Source organism: Phaenicophaeus curvirostris, chromosome 2 (assembly GCF_032191515.1).
Source record: "Phaenicophaeus curvirostris isolate KB17595 chromosome 2, BPBGC_Pcur_1.0, whole genome shotgun sequence".
NCBI classification, from domain to species: Eukaryota; Metazoa; Chordata; class Aves; order Cuculiformes; family Cuculidae; genus Phaenicophaeus; species Phaenicophaeus curvirostris.
This window is the reverse complement of record NC_091393.1, coordinates 37261395-37279389: the sequence shown is the minus strand read 5'-3', so window position 1 is coordinate 37279389 and position 17995 is coordinate 37261395. Positions and strand designations below refer to the sequence as shown.

Sequence of the window (17995 nt, the reverse complement as noted above, 5' to 3'; positions counted from 1 at the left end):
CTTCACTGAGTGGACTGCATTGTTTCAGACTTCACAATTAACCTCAGAATATTATGAAATTCATGGGCCTCTGGACGCAACTTTGCCAGCCGGCTAATTGCACTGCTGCTTGTTGCATAGTTAGAAGCAAGAAGGTGGTCTTATGACTTTGAGCACTACCGTTCAGTGATGCATACGCTGGGCAGAGCATTTTGGGTGCACATAACACACTGTCTAACCACTGACGCTGACGTTTCTGAAACCAGACTACAAAATGTATGCTTTGCCTTTGTAGATATGAGCTGACTGTTGATGACAAGAAACAGAGCAAGAAGAATCCGGTGAAGGACAGAGCACGGAAAAGTCCAGACAGCATCAAGAAGTTTTATTTTGGTGGCTCTCCCCTCAGAACACAGCAAGCCAACTTCACTGGATGCATAAGCAATGCTTACTTCACTAGGTGCATAGCATCCTCCAAAACACATTTCCAGGAAGTCGTTGCCTGACAGCTCAAATAGTAGCTCAAGAGAACTGATTTATTGTCACAATAAAAATCCCTCTCTCATTTTGTGAGGCTAGATAGTATGTGTGAATAAGATTTTTACCTTATTTGCCATGGCATCTGTTGGCACAGATCTGCTAGGTTAAGATACTGTTAAAGTTGGAGTAACTTGATGTGAATCAGCTTTCAATACTGCACCTGCTAATGATGCTGGTGCAACGTATAATTTGCATAGCTGTAATTTACATTTATATTACGTAGTTTTCAGCTCTGTCTTTGAAACAAAATGGCATTAAAGCATCTCACAGAAGCTGAAGAATTTAGGAGCTTGTCGTGTGAAAATGGTCAGAATTTTTTGATCTTAATAGTTTTATGAAATGTCTTATGAAAAAGATTTTAAAGTGGATTTGATGCTGTAGAATGCTACTCTGTGTTTATGTAAGCATGGATACAACAGGCAGAGGTAATATAGGCTGCCCACACTACCCAAACATTGACTGATATATATGTACTTTTACCCATGATACAAGAATGAAAAAAAGCTCACGCAAAGATCATTTAAACTATAAATGTAAAATTCTGTGGGGTTTATTAAGACAATTCCAATATCTGGATAAAAAAACTTTTCTTGTCATGCCCTTTTTGAAACACAGGTTGGATCAAGAGGTTGAAGTGGAAGATTTCCAGCAGTACTCTGAGAAAGTTCAGGCTTCTTTGTATGGATGCCCTGTTGAATCGCCTCCAGTTGCTCTTCTCCATAAAAAAAGAAAAAACTCATCAAAAGCCAAAGGAAGCCATAATAAAAAGGTCTGCACCAGTGTCACCTTAGAATTTTGCAAAGTCGATATGGTTGGACTCACTGATCTTAAGGGTCTTCTCTAACCTAAATTATTCTATGATTGGGAATTCTCATGGATCCAAACTGTACCACATGAGGAACATTTCAGACATATAAAGGAAAAGATCCTGTTCCTTTACATATTCTGTCACTGCAAATGACTGTCCCGACCCAACCCATCTGGCCTACACTTGCATCATTCTCTCTTGTTAGAACAGTAAAACAAAACATATGACATCCTCCAAAAAGGACTGTAGAAACAAGCCTTCCTGATTTCTTCGACATCCTAAAGGCAATAATCTTGTTCTCAACTCTTTCTGTGTGGTTCTCTCTACTGGGTACAATTAGCATGTACTAATTAAATAATTAACTAAATGTGACAAAAATCTTTCTTCAGCACGCAGAACTTTCAGTCCAACCATGTCCTCTTATGCCTATAGTATAGCTAATATAATTAAAAGCCGAGAGGATTACATTAGGAAAAATGCAAAATAATCGAATTGTAATTACGTTAGCTACACAAGTCTTCTGTTTATCCCTTCTTCTGCCCTAAACCAGCATCTACAGTAGATCTGTTCAAGCAAAATTTGACTTGAAACTATTCCTGGTACTTTTGTAAGGGAAAAATGTATTATTAGCTTAGATATAAATGATACCGGCATTTTTATTATGTATAAACTTAGTTGAAATTTCTGGTTAATGGTTTTCTTCCTATGAAGGTGGGAAGAGATAAAGACAAGATCTCACAGCCTTCAACTGGCCTCAAAAAACTGCATCAAGTAGTGAATATGCAAAGAGACCCTCAGTGCCATTTGCCCATGAATCCAAAGGCAATTGAACACGCATACCAGTTCGGAGGAACAGCAAACAGCCGCCAAGAATTTGATCACATACCAAAGGATTTCAGTAAAAGGTAAAGGGATCTTAGAAATAAAAAATAAAAATTAAATATACTGGGAGAAGAAAGACGTATTTCAAATTTAAAAAAGGGACATATTTCTGCTGTTACTCTGTCTTTTTCCTTTATATCTTAGGACAATTTTTGTATAAAGCATGTTGTTAGGATCTATTAAAAGGTGTTTCAGTTAAGTAAGAACAATAAATAGAATACGCTTCCAGTCACATCCCAGTCTTCATCTGGATGGTGTATTAACAAAATGTGTCTCCTTGCCTATTTCTGTACAAGCAATGCACCATCAGTCCCTTTATGCAAGAAACAATAACATTACAGCAGAGCTGCAAAAGAATACAATAGTTCCATATGAAGTGAAGCAGTTATGTGCTGAGTAGACCTTGGCAGCTGTTTAATGGTTAGGAATCTACACAGTACACTAGGACAAAAAGCTATGAAAACCATGTCCAATTTGAGTTATAATGGAAATAAAATTAATAATGAGTCTAGATACTATAGACGTTTAATTCTCAGGCTCTCACGAGACATGCCATATGGTATGCTATGACCAACAAAGGATTTTTGTTTAATACTTTCCGTGAAAGAATATAAATTCAGCAATACACCACTTCCTGGAAGCATACCAGACAACTAACTCAGAGGACTGTTGTTTCCTAACTTCTTTTCCTGAATAAATCTTCACTGTTCACAATGTCAAACCAAGTCATTATTACTTGCCATGTTGTCTTGGACTTCACAAGGAACTACAAGGAAGGAGAAGCTTAGCAGTGAGGCTGGAATAATATCAAAGATGTATGAACTGTCAGGCCTTCATGCCATCACAGTTAAAAAGTCCCCTAACATTGCTGTTTGACAAGAATGGCAATGTACTGCATATAGTATCATTTATTGGTGATTTGTATTGGTTTTATTCACCCCAGAGATTTTAAATTTTTTAAGTAAGTTCCTTGCAAGGTATCTTCTCCAACTTTGACTTCTACTCCAGTTAATAGTATGGAATGTTTCTCAGAAACACCACCCCATAAAGGAAATGTATACTCCTTTGAGAGGAAAATCTCAGTCTTCCTCTGCCTGTAGCTGATTTACATCAGTTACATCTGGTCTAATTTTAATATTGTGTTTTTATGTGCCAGAGCTCAGTTCTCTATCAATCTGAAAACTCATTCATCTCATGGAATGATTTTCTACGTCTCAGACCAACAAGAGACCAACTTCATGGCCCTTTTCATTGCTCATGGCCGACTCATTTTTATGTTTAATGCTGGTCATCAGAAGATAAGGATTAAGAGCCAAGAGAAATACAATGATGGCCTTTGGCACAATGTGAGTAAAAGAAAGCAATCACTATTATACATGCTATCAAGGCTACAACATAGACACTGCTGATCTGACAGCTCAGGAGTTTTCATTCATGTGTTCATAACCACACGTATATGTTGAGAAACTTCTGCCAATATTTTTAAATATTCCATGTGGTATTTTATCAGGTCATTAAGTAGGGACAGGAAAGAGAGTCAGTTATAAAAATCCAGCAATTCCCAATGCTAGCAGCTGAACAGAAGTGACTCAAGAAAACAGAACAGTGAAGCAATAATATCTAAGTTAGCTAGGAAAGGAAGGACTAGGACAATTTTGTTCAGCAAATTACTCTGAAGTGCCTAAGCAAGAAGCGCAATAGTATTAGGCTCCCTCTGTAGTCTATGAAAATAAAAAGACAATTTGGGGGGTTAATGTGAATTTGTCTCTGTAGGTAGCTCGTTCTCATCACTGACTACAGAGGAAATCTACAGTCACTAAGTTCCTAACTTGGGCATATTGCAGTGTTTGAAGCAGGTTGGATTAATCCAGACCATAAAAATGCTATCAGTGATAGCACTGTAGCAATGAATCTTATCGGCAAATATAAGATGGGCAGATCTCAGTAGACCTTGTGACACCTTGATTACCTCTGCCTTGTACCTTACACCAAAATGTAAGAAAAACAGCAGTTTCACTACCTAGCCTTTACATGAATGTGAAAAGATAGTTGTCCAGCAAAGAATAGTGGCAGTTAATAAAACAGATTTGTAGAATATGGCTAATAAGCTTTTCTTCTCAAACTTCTTGTTGTCTTCCACTGTACAGGAGTATGCCCTCAACAGATGAAAGTAATCTTCCAATCACTTTTCTTTCCTTTCTAGGTGATATTTATTAGAGACAAAAATATTGGTCGCTTGATAATTGATGGTCTCCGAGTGCTGGAAGAATCTTTTGGTGGTAATGTGAATACCTGGCAAGTCAATGAACCACTCTACATTGGAGGTGTAGCTCCAGGGAAAGCTGTAAAAAATATCCAGGTAAAGCAGACACCAATTCCACCATCCCACATCTCCATGTACAGCTAATGCAAAAGCTAACTGTAGGGATGAATTCAGGCAAATACATATTATGATCTGAATCCTCAGCTTTGCAGCAGCAAAGGGAAAGCCAGTGATCTCTGAAGAACAGAAAAATCCTAGTGACATCCAAGCTTAGATGAGACAGGTAAAGTTAGACAAGATCAATTTCCCCTGAAGGCCTGAGATACATATGAGTTTCAGAGGGATTTTAGCGTTTAGTATCTCTGTTTTAAGACAGTACCTAGAAGTCAGGATCCTGCTCTAAATCTTGGATGCTGAAATATATGAAAAGGATTGTTAAAGCAAAAATGAACATAAACAAGTCTCTTTCAAGCTAATCTATATGTCTAAAAAGATAGATACTCTACTCAAAAAAAGTAGATCCCTGTCATGCCTTGAGGGTATCAAGTATGTATAATGCTGCCTTACTCTAGTTGCCTTTTGTTTCTCATGGTTCAGTAAGGACTGTCTGAGAAACAACACAAGCTGGAGTTACCTTGAAGTCATCAGGGAGCCATGAGAGGCTATGAAAAGCATCTGTCCTGCTTCTCTTCTCTAGAAACTGTTTTTTAATTCAAAATTGATGCACCGGATAACCACAGCTTTACAGCTCATAAACAAGTACAAATAAGGACAGAAGAGTTTGTTTCCATCCACAAGCAGTTGACCTACTAATCATGCTTTTTTTATTTTTCCCCCTCAGATTAACTCTGTCTACAGTTTTAATGGTTGTCTCAGCAATTTACAGCTCAATGAAAGATCAATTACTTCAGCTTCACAGACGTTTAGTGTAACGCCTTGCTTTGAAGGCCCATCAGAAGCAGGAACATACTTTTCATCAGAAGGAGGATATGTCGTTCTTGGTAATACACCACTAAACAAATTTATCCCATAATCAGACTGTAGTATTCACTGTGCTTCAGAATGGCATATTTCAGAAAAAGGGTGTGGTAATTTCTGAGGCTGTGAGCTGTAAGGATTATTAGATACCGATCGTTATTGTGGTAAGCAGCTGAAGTTGACAGGTCAAAATGTCACTATGAAACTTAAAAAGTTGTTCCATAATTACATCTTTGGGTATTTCAAATAATTACACTAATTTTACATGGGAACAAATTATAATATGGAAAAAAAATGTTGCAGGTATATAGTAGTCAATGTGGCTAAGACCCACGTATACCAGCAAATGGTCATCCCTTAGCTTTATAATTAATAAAACAAGTAATTGAAAAATCCTAGGTCAAGGCTTTCTGCATGTCTCAACAATGAACAGCATGAGGGAACACATCTTTTCTGTCATTTAGGCCTGCTGTGTTACAGAAGGGGTGTTTAAGGAGGGGTTCTCAGTCATATAGGCTCTGATCTGAACAGGAAAGGAAACTGCATGACCCTATTAATTAGCAACACCAAGAAGAATTAGAGAGTGTTCTAATTTGCTCCCTGGCTTGCCACCAGATTGGAAAAGGGGTTTCTTCTACTGAATCATCAAGCTCAAGTGAACTCCCAATCACTGTATAAAGACTGCTGAATGTCTAGCACTTTGCACAATAAGAAACTGCCAAAACCCACAGATAACTTACTTTTGCTGTCCATTTCATTGCTAAGAATACATTTTTTAAATAAGAAAAATAAAGAAACCTTTATTAGCACCTCAAGGAAGCATAATCAGAAAAAAAGTTGAAATGGGCTATTGATGGCACATCATGCCATTTCTTCAAGCACATGTTCCAATAATTTTAAAGACAGAACAAATCAAGTTCCACCTTGTGGCTTTGAACTTCCCTTTTGACTTTGAGTAGATGTAATTCATCACTAATTCAGTACAAAAAAAGTATTTTTTTCCTCCTCACAGATGAAACCTTCAGTTTAGGCCTGAAATTTGAAGTTGTTTTTGAAATACGTCCCCGAAGCAGCTCAGGAATTCTGCTGCATGGTCACAGCGTGAATGGAGAGTACTTGAATATGCACATGAGAAATGGACAGGTAAAATGAAGGTCACATTTCCTCCACTGCTTTCACTGGTTCCTCCCCTACCTACTTGGGCTCTGTTATATGCAGCTTTTATCTTACAAATTTGCCATTAGTTGATTCTCATTTCTCTCTCAAATATATCTCTCTTAGATTAGGCAACCCAGATATTTCTCTTAAGATACAAAAACCACCTAAGACAAAATCAGATCACTTTATTGATACCAACTATAAATATTTAATGATCAGTTAAAAAAAAAAAAGCAACAGCACTGACTCTCTTGTGAAACCTCTTCTGGAGTACTGTGTCCAGTTCTGGAATCATCAACATAAGAAGGATATGGAGCTGTTGGAATGGGTCCAGAGGAGGGCTACAAAGATGATCAGAGGGCTGGAGCACCTCCCATACAAGGAGAGGCTGTGAGAGTTGGGGTTGTTCAGCCTGCAGAAGAGAAGGCTCAGAGGAGACCATATAGTGACCTTCTAGTCCCTGAAGGAGGTCTACAAGAAAGCTGGGGAGGGACTGTTTACAAAGGCTTGTAGTGATAGGACTAGGGGCAATGGGTATAAACTGGAGAGGGGCAGATTTAGACTAGATGTAAGGAAGAATTTCTTCACTATGAGAGTGGTGAGGCACTGGCACAGGTCACCCAGGGAAGCTGTGAATACCCCATCCCCGGAGGTGTTCAAGGCCAGGTCAGATGGGACCTTGAGCAGCCTGATCTAGTGGGACATGTCCCTGCCCCTGGCAGAGTGGTTGAAACTAGATGATCTTTAAGGTCCCTTCCAACCCAAACTATTCTATGATTCTATATTCCTCCAGGTTACTGTGAAACTGAATAACGGAATCAGGGATTTTTCAACTTCAGTGACACTGAAACAGAGTCTCTGCGATGGCAGGTGGCACCGAATTGCAGGTCAGTAAAACATGATCATCCCCTAAGTGTCATCACAATAGCCCAATTCTCCATCCTCAGACATCCATCTCCATGGCCTAATGTACTGAGAATGGGGTCATATTTTCAGTTCTTCCTTTCCACCTGTCAAGACACAAGTTTGTGTGAGACAGTCATATTGCTCCCTTAGATATAGGAACTGTAGATATTTCTGGGGGGACAAACACAAGCAAAGACGTTTGTTCAAAGAAAACAAGACAGCTTGGTTGAAATACTAACAACCTTTCTCAAGTCATATACCAGATTATATTATTTTCCCAATTAGAGATTAAACAAGTTGGTAGAATGTAGTAGGCACAAATAGATGCTGCCCTTAAAGGTCAAACAACAGGACAAATCTGAGAACCCCCACCTCACACTGATAGACATCTACAGTCAGGACTTTGCACCTGTGCCAGACTGCCATCCTTCTTTCCTGGGTCTGAAAGTCAAAAAGTACTTCTAAATTTCAGGTACTTTGAACTTCCTTACCTTCCTGTTTAGGTGCTCACTTGGGATGTCCCCCAGTGCTTTTTTCCAGTAGAGACGTAAGTGTGTGCCCCTTGCCCATGCATTCTACTTTCCTTTTGAAGGAAACGTAGGCACACCAGCAAGAAGGGAACCTCACTGCATCCTAGTACAGTCCCTGCTGGAGATGATATGGCAAACAGTCTTTCTAAGCCACAGACCATTGTACACACATAACCTGCAGACTAGTCACAGCTGCTAGCAAACAAGACCCTCACTCAAAAGCACCCTTGCTCTCACACTTTATCTTACGTTGTCCCTGATGTACGCCAGAATCTGCCCCTACTGGCACTGGCACCGACAGCTCACACCCAGTCTAGCAAACACTAAATGAAGCTACTCAGATCAAATATATTAATTCCTGTCTGTCATAGAAAACACACATGCTAATTCTTAAATCTTCTTGATGCTTTTTCCTTCTTCTTTCAGTTATTAGAGATGCTAACGTGGTGCAGCTGGATGTAGACTCTGAAGTCAACCATGTGGTAGGGCCATTAAATCCAAAGGCAATCGACCACAGGGAGCCAGTGTTTATTGGAGGTGTACCAGGTAAGTTTTTGGCAACTTTGTGGTACTGTTCACAAATTTCAACATGGTTTCCAGAGAAAGCATACAGGCTTAGCTTTCATTTCATAAAAGAACAAAACATATCTCATGTGAACATCCTGCTAAAATTCAAAAGCTCAAGAGCCGATCAGTATTTCTACCTCAAGTTATCAAAGAAAAAAAGTACTGCCTCATTGAAATTAAAACATCCACTGGAGTTGCTGCTGGGTCAGATATGGACTCAGTAGAGAAGTCAGCCAGCTAGGAAAAAACCACTTCTCCATTTTACTTTCCAGTATCGACTTACTGTTTTTTAAGAAGTGATTTATTTATTTAAGGAGTTGGAATCTCACTGTAACTGGAGCCTCAAGATTTGGTTGCTGGTAGGCTGCTTTCCTCTTCTTGAAGCAATGGCATCTTTGAGCACAAGACAAAACATGAAGATTCTTTTTTTGACTAGTGATTTCTATTGCACAGATGTCTGCTAATGTGAATTTGTGACTCACAGACCATCTGCGTAGCGTGGGCCAAGATTACTACATTTACTTCCCTTATTCAACAGACAGAGCTACTCTGTTGGGGTTCATATACAAACTGTAATCAACACTACGTGATTCAAATTTTAAGTCATCTCCTGTACATTTTTCATTGAAAACATGCAGCATTACTTCTCTGTGCCTTGCATGTCAATCATGAACAACTCTAACTACAAAATTTATTATATAGCTTATCTTGGATTAGTGGCTTGAGTGCATGATGTTCTCATCCATCCCACACTACTAGAAGAAAAAATGAACATACAGGGAATAATAAAATCTCTGTGCAGATGCCTGCTCACTCTTTAAATCCAAACTGGAATTTTATTAGGACAGAACTCTTCCCAGAAGGGTAATATAAAGTGGTAATTGCAAACGCTGTTCTGCTTCATAATAGAGCCTTCTATTTCTATGTTAATTATAAAATACTAAAGCAATGCTCTCTAAAGCTGTTATCACTTTGGTATAGAAAAATCTTGAAAACCTTCACAACGAACAAGACATAATACTGTTACCATGTTAATATAGTAAATTAAATCCAAACTAACAAATCAGAAAGGGATGACAATACATGTCATGTTAAAAGAATTTACACACACACACCCTGGGATTCATCTAAAGTAAATGCTGTTGTCAAAAAATGCAAGATTGGGCCTCCACTGACTATGTAGTATCAGGAGTTTTACATAAACGTGCATAACTCTCCATAGTCACTCTAATGGCCTCTAGAACCCTGGCAGTAGGTCAGGCATTTTAAAAGACTCACAGAAGTTTCAACAGAGCTGCAGTTAGTAGCAAATTGAAAGGATTCTGCCACCAAACTGATTATTTTGGTCAACATGAGCTCAAATTATTTTTTTTTAACTTTGCTTCTTCCAGAGTCTCTGCTAACATCCAGCCTGACTACACGCAACTCCTTCATTGGCTGCATTCGTAACTTCATGATTGATGAAAAACCAGTGAGTTTTAGTAAAGCAGCTTTGGTTAGTGGTGCTGTGAGCGTCAACACATGTCCAGCAGCCTGATCGTGTATCAATCCTGTAAAGTTCCCTAGACCACAAAGATAGAACAACAACAAAAAAAATGTGTTCATCAAGAGAAGAATTAAAATACAAGAATCCATCTACAGAAAGCAGTACGTTTAAGGGTCGCTTCTAATGTTTACGTGCAAACAAAAAACACTGAAGAATAAAGGGCTGTTGCTTCTGCACTTCTCTTATTATACCACAAGAGCGAGCTTTACCATTTCTTATAGTGTATGTGTGGCCAGTCTGTTACATGAAAAAGTGAGATTATTAGAGAAATTAAAACTATATGAAATATGTTATTTTCAAGATAGATCCTCTACATAATTTCATTCCATACCTTAGATCACACTTTGTTTCCCAGGAAAAGATCTGCTAATTTGCATTAAAAGAATAAAGCTAGAAAATAGACTTACATTGCAAATAACTGTGTTCAAAGAATTTATTTTCCATTCAACTCATTTATATATTCCACAATTAAAATGGGGGTGCAGAGAACATACCACTTTCTTAAGCTTACAAGCAACGAAAAACTAACATTTTTATTCCACTCCTAGACTTCACGGCTATGATCTAGCACAATGTGACAATAGGATGTATATCTTCTAAGAAAGACACTTTATACAACTGACCATCTACCTAAACTAGGTAATTCTAGCACAATACTTGCCTTACACAGGAAGGGAGAAGAGAGACAAAATTCAAAATTTGATGTTGTTTCTCTAAATTTTTAAGTACACTCACACACAGACACTAAATCTACAATCTCATTGTGATCTCATTTGCTGTAATATAACACAAGTATATATATAAACACAAAGCATTGAAAACAGAATCATAGTCACAGTTTCAGGTAAATCCTTCATCACAGAAAGTCATGACTTCCTTGTGAAACTGTTGCACAACTTCTGTTTGCAGCAATAACACTTAAACTGGGAAGATGTTCCTGTGGAATGTATCCCAGAAGATATGCTGCTGCAGAGGAACTTGGGGTGAAACAGAAAGATGCAAACAGAAGGCAAAGTGCTGTAAATATGAGCTAAGTTAAAACTATAAAGATAGGTGGAAATTAATACTAGGATTTAGCTCAAAGCAGACTTGAATATCAGACACAAGTCATTTACAAAACTTAGTCTCTTCAGTGACAACCTAAAAGGCATCAAATTCATTTAGATTTCTTTAATGAATAAACTACTGTAGACAGAAAGTTTTATGATCACTAGGCAAATTATTGTTGGAAACAACTCAAACTAGACCCGCTGGAATGTATGAAAAGCAAAAATAAAGGACAACACCCTAGAGATTAAAAATTAAGAGGAGCTGATCTGGAAAACACAACTGACAACTGGAATCCAAAGATCTTGACTCTATGGACAGCTGAAGGAACCACCAGAATAAGACATGTATTCAGAATAATCAGTAGCTTTGCTACTACTCTTTCAGAGGGAAAAGGTTTTCACAGATTGCAGTGGTCTTGGCTCACTCTAGATAAAGAACTACAAGCTCTGGATAGACTGGCACAGGGACTCTCTGGCAGCTGGGAAACCATCCCTGCCTCTCCACTTGTCTCGAGTGCCATGTTGCGTGGTGAGTGGACAAGAGAAGATAGCATAGCTCCAGCAGCTACTCTTTCGCATTCTGCCAGCTTTGCCAGCTCTGTTCATGCTTTCAGCCCCATGCCTGCTCTAACTGCCTCCTCTTCAACGTGTCTCCCATTCTGTTTCCTGCAGCTCTCAGGCAATATGCCCCCAGGACTGATTTCCTTCCCAACCCTGCAGGGAGGCCTCCTACTTCTGGGAGTGGTACACAGCCTCCTTTTTGTCACTCGTGACAAAACATTTGATCACTGTTCATACTTGAGAAGCAAGCAGTAGAAGTACCCCTCTGCAGTCTCTCTGAACCAAGCACATTGTGGGTCCTCAAATTCAGCTGCCTTCAAATGCCATCTTTGTCTCGGATACCAAAACCAGCAAGACTGCTGAACTCTTTCCTGCTCCCAGCTACTACCCAGACTCTGAATGGAAAACATTTAGTGCTTTTGGTTTGGGATGTGGGGAATGTCCTCAGTAAGCTGTGTTCCTAGTGGGTACCAGAGACCATGCTTAGTCTCAGGCTGTGCAGTTGGGAGTGGGGATAAAAAAAGAATCTCTGTACTTCCAGTGCCAGTGAGTTGTTAAGATTGGCTTAATCAATCTCATAACAACACAACCTGAGATAAGCTTCCTCAGACCCTGGTCTTCAGAACCCTGTTGCTGGAGATAAAAGAAGAGCTTAGATAGGTTCATCACAAAGATTACTAAAATTCCTTTCAAGGTTCTTTGCAGCTGCTAAGCACAGATAGCCAGGAATAGCAAATGCTTGTGCCTGCTAAGAGCACCACAGTTTAATGAACGCTGGTATTAAATTGAACATTGTATGTTAACTGGTACACATAATCAGAATGTTTTTCAATCTTACATCTACTTCAAACTAAATCATAGTTTCTCATATCCACACCCAAGCTCTGAGAATAAACAATATTTTTCTTAGACATATTTGCTGCAATGAGATTTGAGTTTGTTCAGCAAATTTACATTTAAGAATAACTTTTCCAATTAATCAGCCCTTTGCATACTTTATATATGGAAAAATTAAAAACAAACAGTAAAACAGTACATGAGTAAAAAACACATTAAAATTCATAAACTGTTATCCTTCAATTTACGTCTCTCTACTATATCACCAACTAATCAAACACAACAGTATTTGTGGAGCATATCTTCCTCAATTTTCCTTTCTAGGCCTCAGAGAGACAGGTTTTCACCCTACAGAACAGGGTTTCAAAAAAAAAAAAATCTATGAACCAGAGGATACTTGCAGACTCAAGAGACAGTAGATAATAATGCAAATTTCCTTGCTCCAAAAATCCATATAAACCTTGAAATTACCATTCCGTATACACCAAAGAAAGTCTGTGTGTGATGCGTTACATTAAACACACCTCTGCACTCATTTCAAAGCTCCTGGTGGTTAAGAAAAGGCAACTGCCTAAGCAGAAATGTCCACAAAGTTCAATTCATCTTCTGTATCTATTATAAAACTTAAAGCTCCAAAGGATGAAACTCTTCATCTACAAAGACTTGGGAAAAAACCTCCAACTTCTGAGGCACATTGTCAGATTGTCCATTTGCATTTTCAGTCTGAATATAACTATCTCGATTCTGCAGAAAATCTACAAAAAAAATGTGCACTGACCCTAAGGAGATAATACCTTTTCTCTGCCACTATTGATGTTTTAGTAAGTCTTCTTACCATCATTATCTAAATCAGTCCTACAACTACACTGTTAGTATATCATGAAATATTCTAAAATTGGACATTTGCATGGCTATATAAGAAAGAATTCAAACTCATGTTGAAATACTCAACAAACTTCTTCAAGGTAGAGTATTGAAGTATGTTCTCTGGTCCCTCTGCCCTGTCTTTCTGAAGACCTGTAGATATCTCCATAGTTAAAGGTTCTTATCAGCCCCTCCTTCTCAGGGATCAAGAGTATGGACAATAGCTTGAAATGGAAAATGAAAGATGAAGGGTTACAGATCTGACACTAACTCCTCAAAAGTCAGCTGTTCTAAGTTAAAAAAAAAAAAAAATGAAAAATGAAACCTTCATATGTGAACTAAGCCCCGATATAAATCAAAGAATAACATTAGTTCAAATTCCAGTGTACTCTCCCTACAGCAACATGTGGTCTAAATCATCAATTGACTGTCACTGAAAAGATGCTGAAAGCATAGCGTATATATTTAAGTTGTGATGTACATCTGGCTGGGATTTAAAGGCTATTCACAGATTCACAGCGATCCATGTCACCTCATTTCCTCTCCATAACATACTGAGTTCCTACAATTCAAGTATTCCATTTGTGTTCCAAAGCTGTGGAACACTAGTACTGTGTAACATCAACAACAAAAGGATATGGGGAAAATCAGGATATGAAACATGCTAAAGTAAGACTGTTGACTAGATGATTAACATAGACAAAAAGTCTCTGAGGGGATCTGGCTAGATTCATGAATTTATACTATGGCAGATGAAGTACAGCTTCATCTAAAACAAAATGGAAAGTCAGTGCGTGATTATTTCCTTCACACAGTTGAGCTCCCTGTTTCATCAAACCACTGAGCACATGCACCAAAACAAACTGATTATTACACACCCACTTCCCTTGGACCTCTTTTGGAAGTTAAAAAATATTCCCACATTAATAGAAATCTCAATTATATCTCTGATTCGCAGTGTTTCCAAGCTCAGTGGGAATAAACACTTTACATTTGCCATCACAGACCCCTTAATAGCACATTGTAAGCCAAAGCATGGGGCTTCTTGCAGTAATCTCATGTTCAGTGGAGCAAACCCCTTCAAGCTGAATCTTGATGGGTCATAGATCACAGAAACTAGAACTAACTGAAAGAACAAGTAGGAAGTGCAGCCAACTTAAAGAAGAAAGCAAGCGAAATACAGTACTATTGAGACTGCTGTAAACTTTAAATTAAGCTGTGGAATGCGTACAAGCAATGCTGCAATGCTTTTAGCCGAAGTTAGACAAAAGAAATGTAAGGGGAAGACTTATGGATATGATAGCAGTCAAGAAGTATTCAAACAGTTTCACACAACCTACAGGTTTGGTAGCCACAGGGAACAAATTTAAGCTATAGATTACATTTAGTCTCTCCTGAGAGAGATGGGGAAGTCTAGCTGCTGATTTCCCAATGAATATTCATGTAGTTTTACATTAGTGATTAGTTTACAAAATAAGTATTTGAGGTAGTATTACTCTAGTCATGCTAAACTTTCCACCTGCCTGTAACACCAAAGCCATTAGTCCTTCACGACTTCAAAAGTGAAGCTTGAGTAAGCTTGCACCACTCACTACTTTTTCCAAAGAATTACAGATTTCCAGAAGATTGAGTCTTCTCTTTCAATTATTTTTTTTAAATACTCTTGATATGTATTTCTTATATCTAATGCATTGCTATTGTTGTATTTGCTGCAATACACTATTACTCTTTCCAGGATTTTTTTTTTTTAAATAGTCATTTAATATACCCTTATTTCCTGGGGACTTAAAACTGATCTCCAGGTCATGTCCAGGAGTCAGCATCATGGCTTCTCAACAGCAAATAAACGATTACAATACACTGAGCTTCATATTTCTATTATGAATTTCATTTGGCAGATTTTGTTTGCACACCAGCACTAGAAACAGTACATTTGAATAAAAGCATATTCTGTTGGATAGTTTTAGCCATAAAACCTAATGAACTGCATTGCATGGAAGTGCTTTTGTCCTCCCACAGGAGGCAGACATGCCATTTGTGCCACAAGAGAGCTCTCTGCAAGCAACTGCTTTGCGCATCACACATTCTTTACATCATTTTGCAGCACAGCCATGCTGTGGACCAGACTTATCGTGCTGAGACAATAGCATCTCTACATTTCTCATCTCTCATGTTTCGTCCCAAAGTTGCTGTGTTCAACACATGGGCAAAAGCACCTCCTAATTACACTGTGGACACTCATTTGCATAAGAAATATGAAACTGAGCTTAAAGAAAAACACAATTTACAAGCCTGATGGGAGGGTACATCATTACAGCACTTTCACAAGATCATTTTTTCATTTAATTTTTAATTTGTATGTTCATATCATTTGGCACATTTCACATCATCACTCTGAATAATGTATTTGGGGGAAATAAAAGAGCAACAAAAAGTAATTAATTGTATCATACAGAGCTATTTCTGTTCTCTCATAGAGAGACTTCATTTCAGGCCTTTGCCACATCTCCTGTATTTAGGATCTAGCAGAGATACTGTAGCCCCTGGCAGGTTCATCCTCAGGACTACGCTGAGTTTCTGAATACCTCACCGTGTCCACTGTTTCCCTACTGCCAAACAGGTGACAGATACCTTACTATTCCCTCAGCTTCTCTCAGGGCACACTTACTCATACACCAAATCTTGAATCGTAGAATCACAGAATTATAGAATAGTTTGGGCTGGAAGGGATGATGAAGGTCATCTAGTCCAACCCCCCTTCAGTAAGGGGGGTTGTCTCCAGGGATTGTGCTTCTGCCACCTCTCTGGTCAGCCTGTGTCAGTGTTTCATCACCCTAAGCACAAAAAAATGCCTTCCTAATATCTAGTCTAAACCTCTCCTCTTTTAGTTTAAAACCATTACCCTTTGCCCTATTGCTACAGGCCCTGCTACAAAGTTTTCTCCTTCTTTCTTATAAGACCCCTTCAGGTACTGGAAGGCCGCCATAAGCTCTCCTCAGAGCCTTCTCTTCTCCAAGCTGAACAACCCCAACTCTCTCAGCTTCTCTTCACAGGACAGGAGTTCCACCTTTGATCCATTTTTTTGTCCCTCCTCTGGAGCCACTTCAACAGGTCCATGTGTTTCCTGAGTGGAGGGCTGCAGAGCTGCATGCAGTATTCCAGGCGTGGTCTCACCAGAGCAGAGGGGTACAATCACCTCCCTCAACCTGTTGGCAACACTTCTTTTGATAGAGACCAGGGTATGGTTGGCTTGCAGATGCTTACAGAATCATAGAATGGTTTGGGCTGGAAGAGACTTTAAAGCCCACCTAGTTCCAACCACCCTGCCATGGGCAGGGAGACCTCTCACCAGATCAGGGTGCTCAAGGCTCCATCCAACCTGGCCTTGAACACCTCTAAGGATGGGGCAGCCACAGCTTCCCTGGGCAACCTGTGCCAGTGCCTCATCGACCTCACTGTGAAGACTTTCTTCCTAATATCTAATCTAAATCTTCCTCCTTCTAATTTAAAGCCATTCCCCCTTGTCCTATCACTCCATGCCCTTGTAAGCAGTACCTTCCCAGCTTTCTTAAAGATGGATAATGGATATAAACAGGAGGGGGGCAGATTTAGAATCATAGAATCATAGAATGACCAGGTTGGAAGAGTCCCACCGGATCATCGAGTCCAACCATTCCTATCAAACACTAAACCATGCCCCTTAGCACCTCGTCCACCCGTGCCTTAAACACCTCCAGGGAAGGTGAATCAACCACCTCCCTGGGCAGCCTCTGCCACTGCCCAATGACCCTTTCTGTGAAGAATTTCTTCTGTGAAGAATTAGGCTAGACATAGGGAAGAAATTCCTCACTGTGAGGGTGGTGAGGCACTGGCCCAGGTTGCCCAGGGAAGATGTGGCTGCCCCATCCCTGGAGACGTTCAAGGCCAGGCTAGAGCCTTGTCCAGAGAAGAGCAACGAAGCTGGTGAAGGAGCTGGAGAACAAATCTTACAAGGTCCATCTGAAGGAACTGGGGTTGTTTAACCTTGAGGAGGCTGAGGGGAGACCTTATTGCTCTCTACAACTACCTGAAAGGAGGTTGTGGAGAGGAGGGAGCTGGCCTCTTCTCCCAGGTGACAGGGGACAGGACAAGAGGGAATGGCCTCAAGCTCCACCAGGGGAGGTTCAGGCTGGACATCAGAAAAAAATTTTTCACAGAAAGGGTCACTGGGCACTGACAGAGGCTGCCCAGGGAGGTGGTTGAGTCACCTTCCCTGGAGGTGTTTAAAAGATGGGTGGATGAGGTGCTGAGGGGCATGGTTTAGTGATTGATAGGAATGGTTGGACTCGGATGACCCAAGAGGTCTTTTCCAACCTAGTGATTCTGTGATTCTGTGGACAGGGCTCTGAGCAGCCTGATCTGGTTGGAGGTGTCCCTGCGCATGGCAGAGGGGTTGGAACTGGATGGGCTTTAAAGTCCCTTCCAACCCAAACTATTCTGTGATTAAGCAGCCGTGACCAACACGAGCAACACCCAAACAACCACCCG

The 17995-nt window shown here is 39.6% G+C and overlaps 1 protein-coding gene across 1 annotated transcript in view; it reads left to right on the top strand.

Moving 5' to 3' along the window:
- Nucleotides 1-10353, top strand: part of LAMA4 (laminin subunit alpha 4) — a 104249-nt gene extending 93896 nt beyond the window's left edge. The window contains exons 29-38 of the mRNA XM_069851722.1: nt 275-439; nt 1135-1288; nt 2039-2232; nt 3366-3555; nt 4413-4568; nt 5314-5473; nt 6463-6593; nt 7402-7495; nt 8471-8590; nt 10003-10353. Coding sequence (XP_069707823.1) covers nt 275-439; nt 1135-1288; nt 2039-2232; nt 3366-3555; nt 4413-4568; nt 5314-5473; nt 6463-6593; nt 7402-7495; nt 8471-8590; nt 10003-10148 — 1510 coding nt within the window. The 3' untranslated portion in view covers nt 10149-10353. The remainder of the gene's footprint in view (nt 1-274; nt 440-1134; nt 1289-2038; nt 2233-3365; nt 3556-4412; nt 4569-5313; nt 5474-6462; nt 6594-7401; nt 7496-8470; nt 8591-10002) is intronic.
- Nucleotides 10354-17995: the final 7642 nt, after the last annotated feature.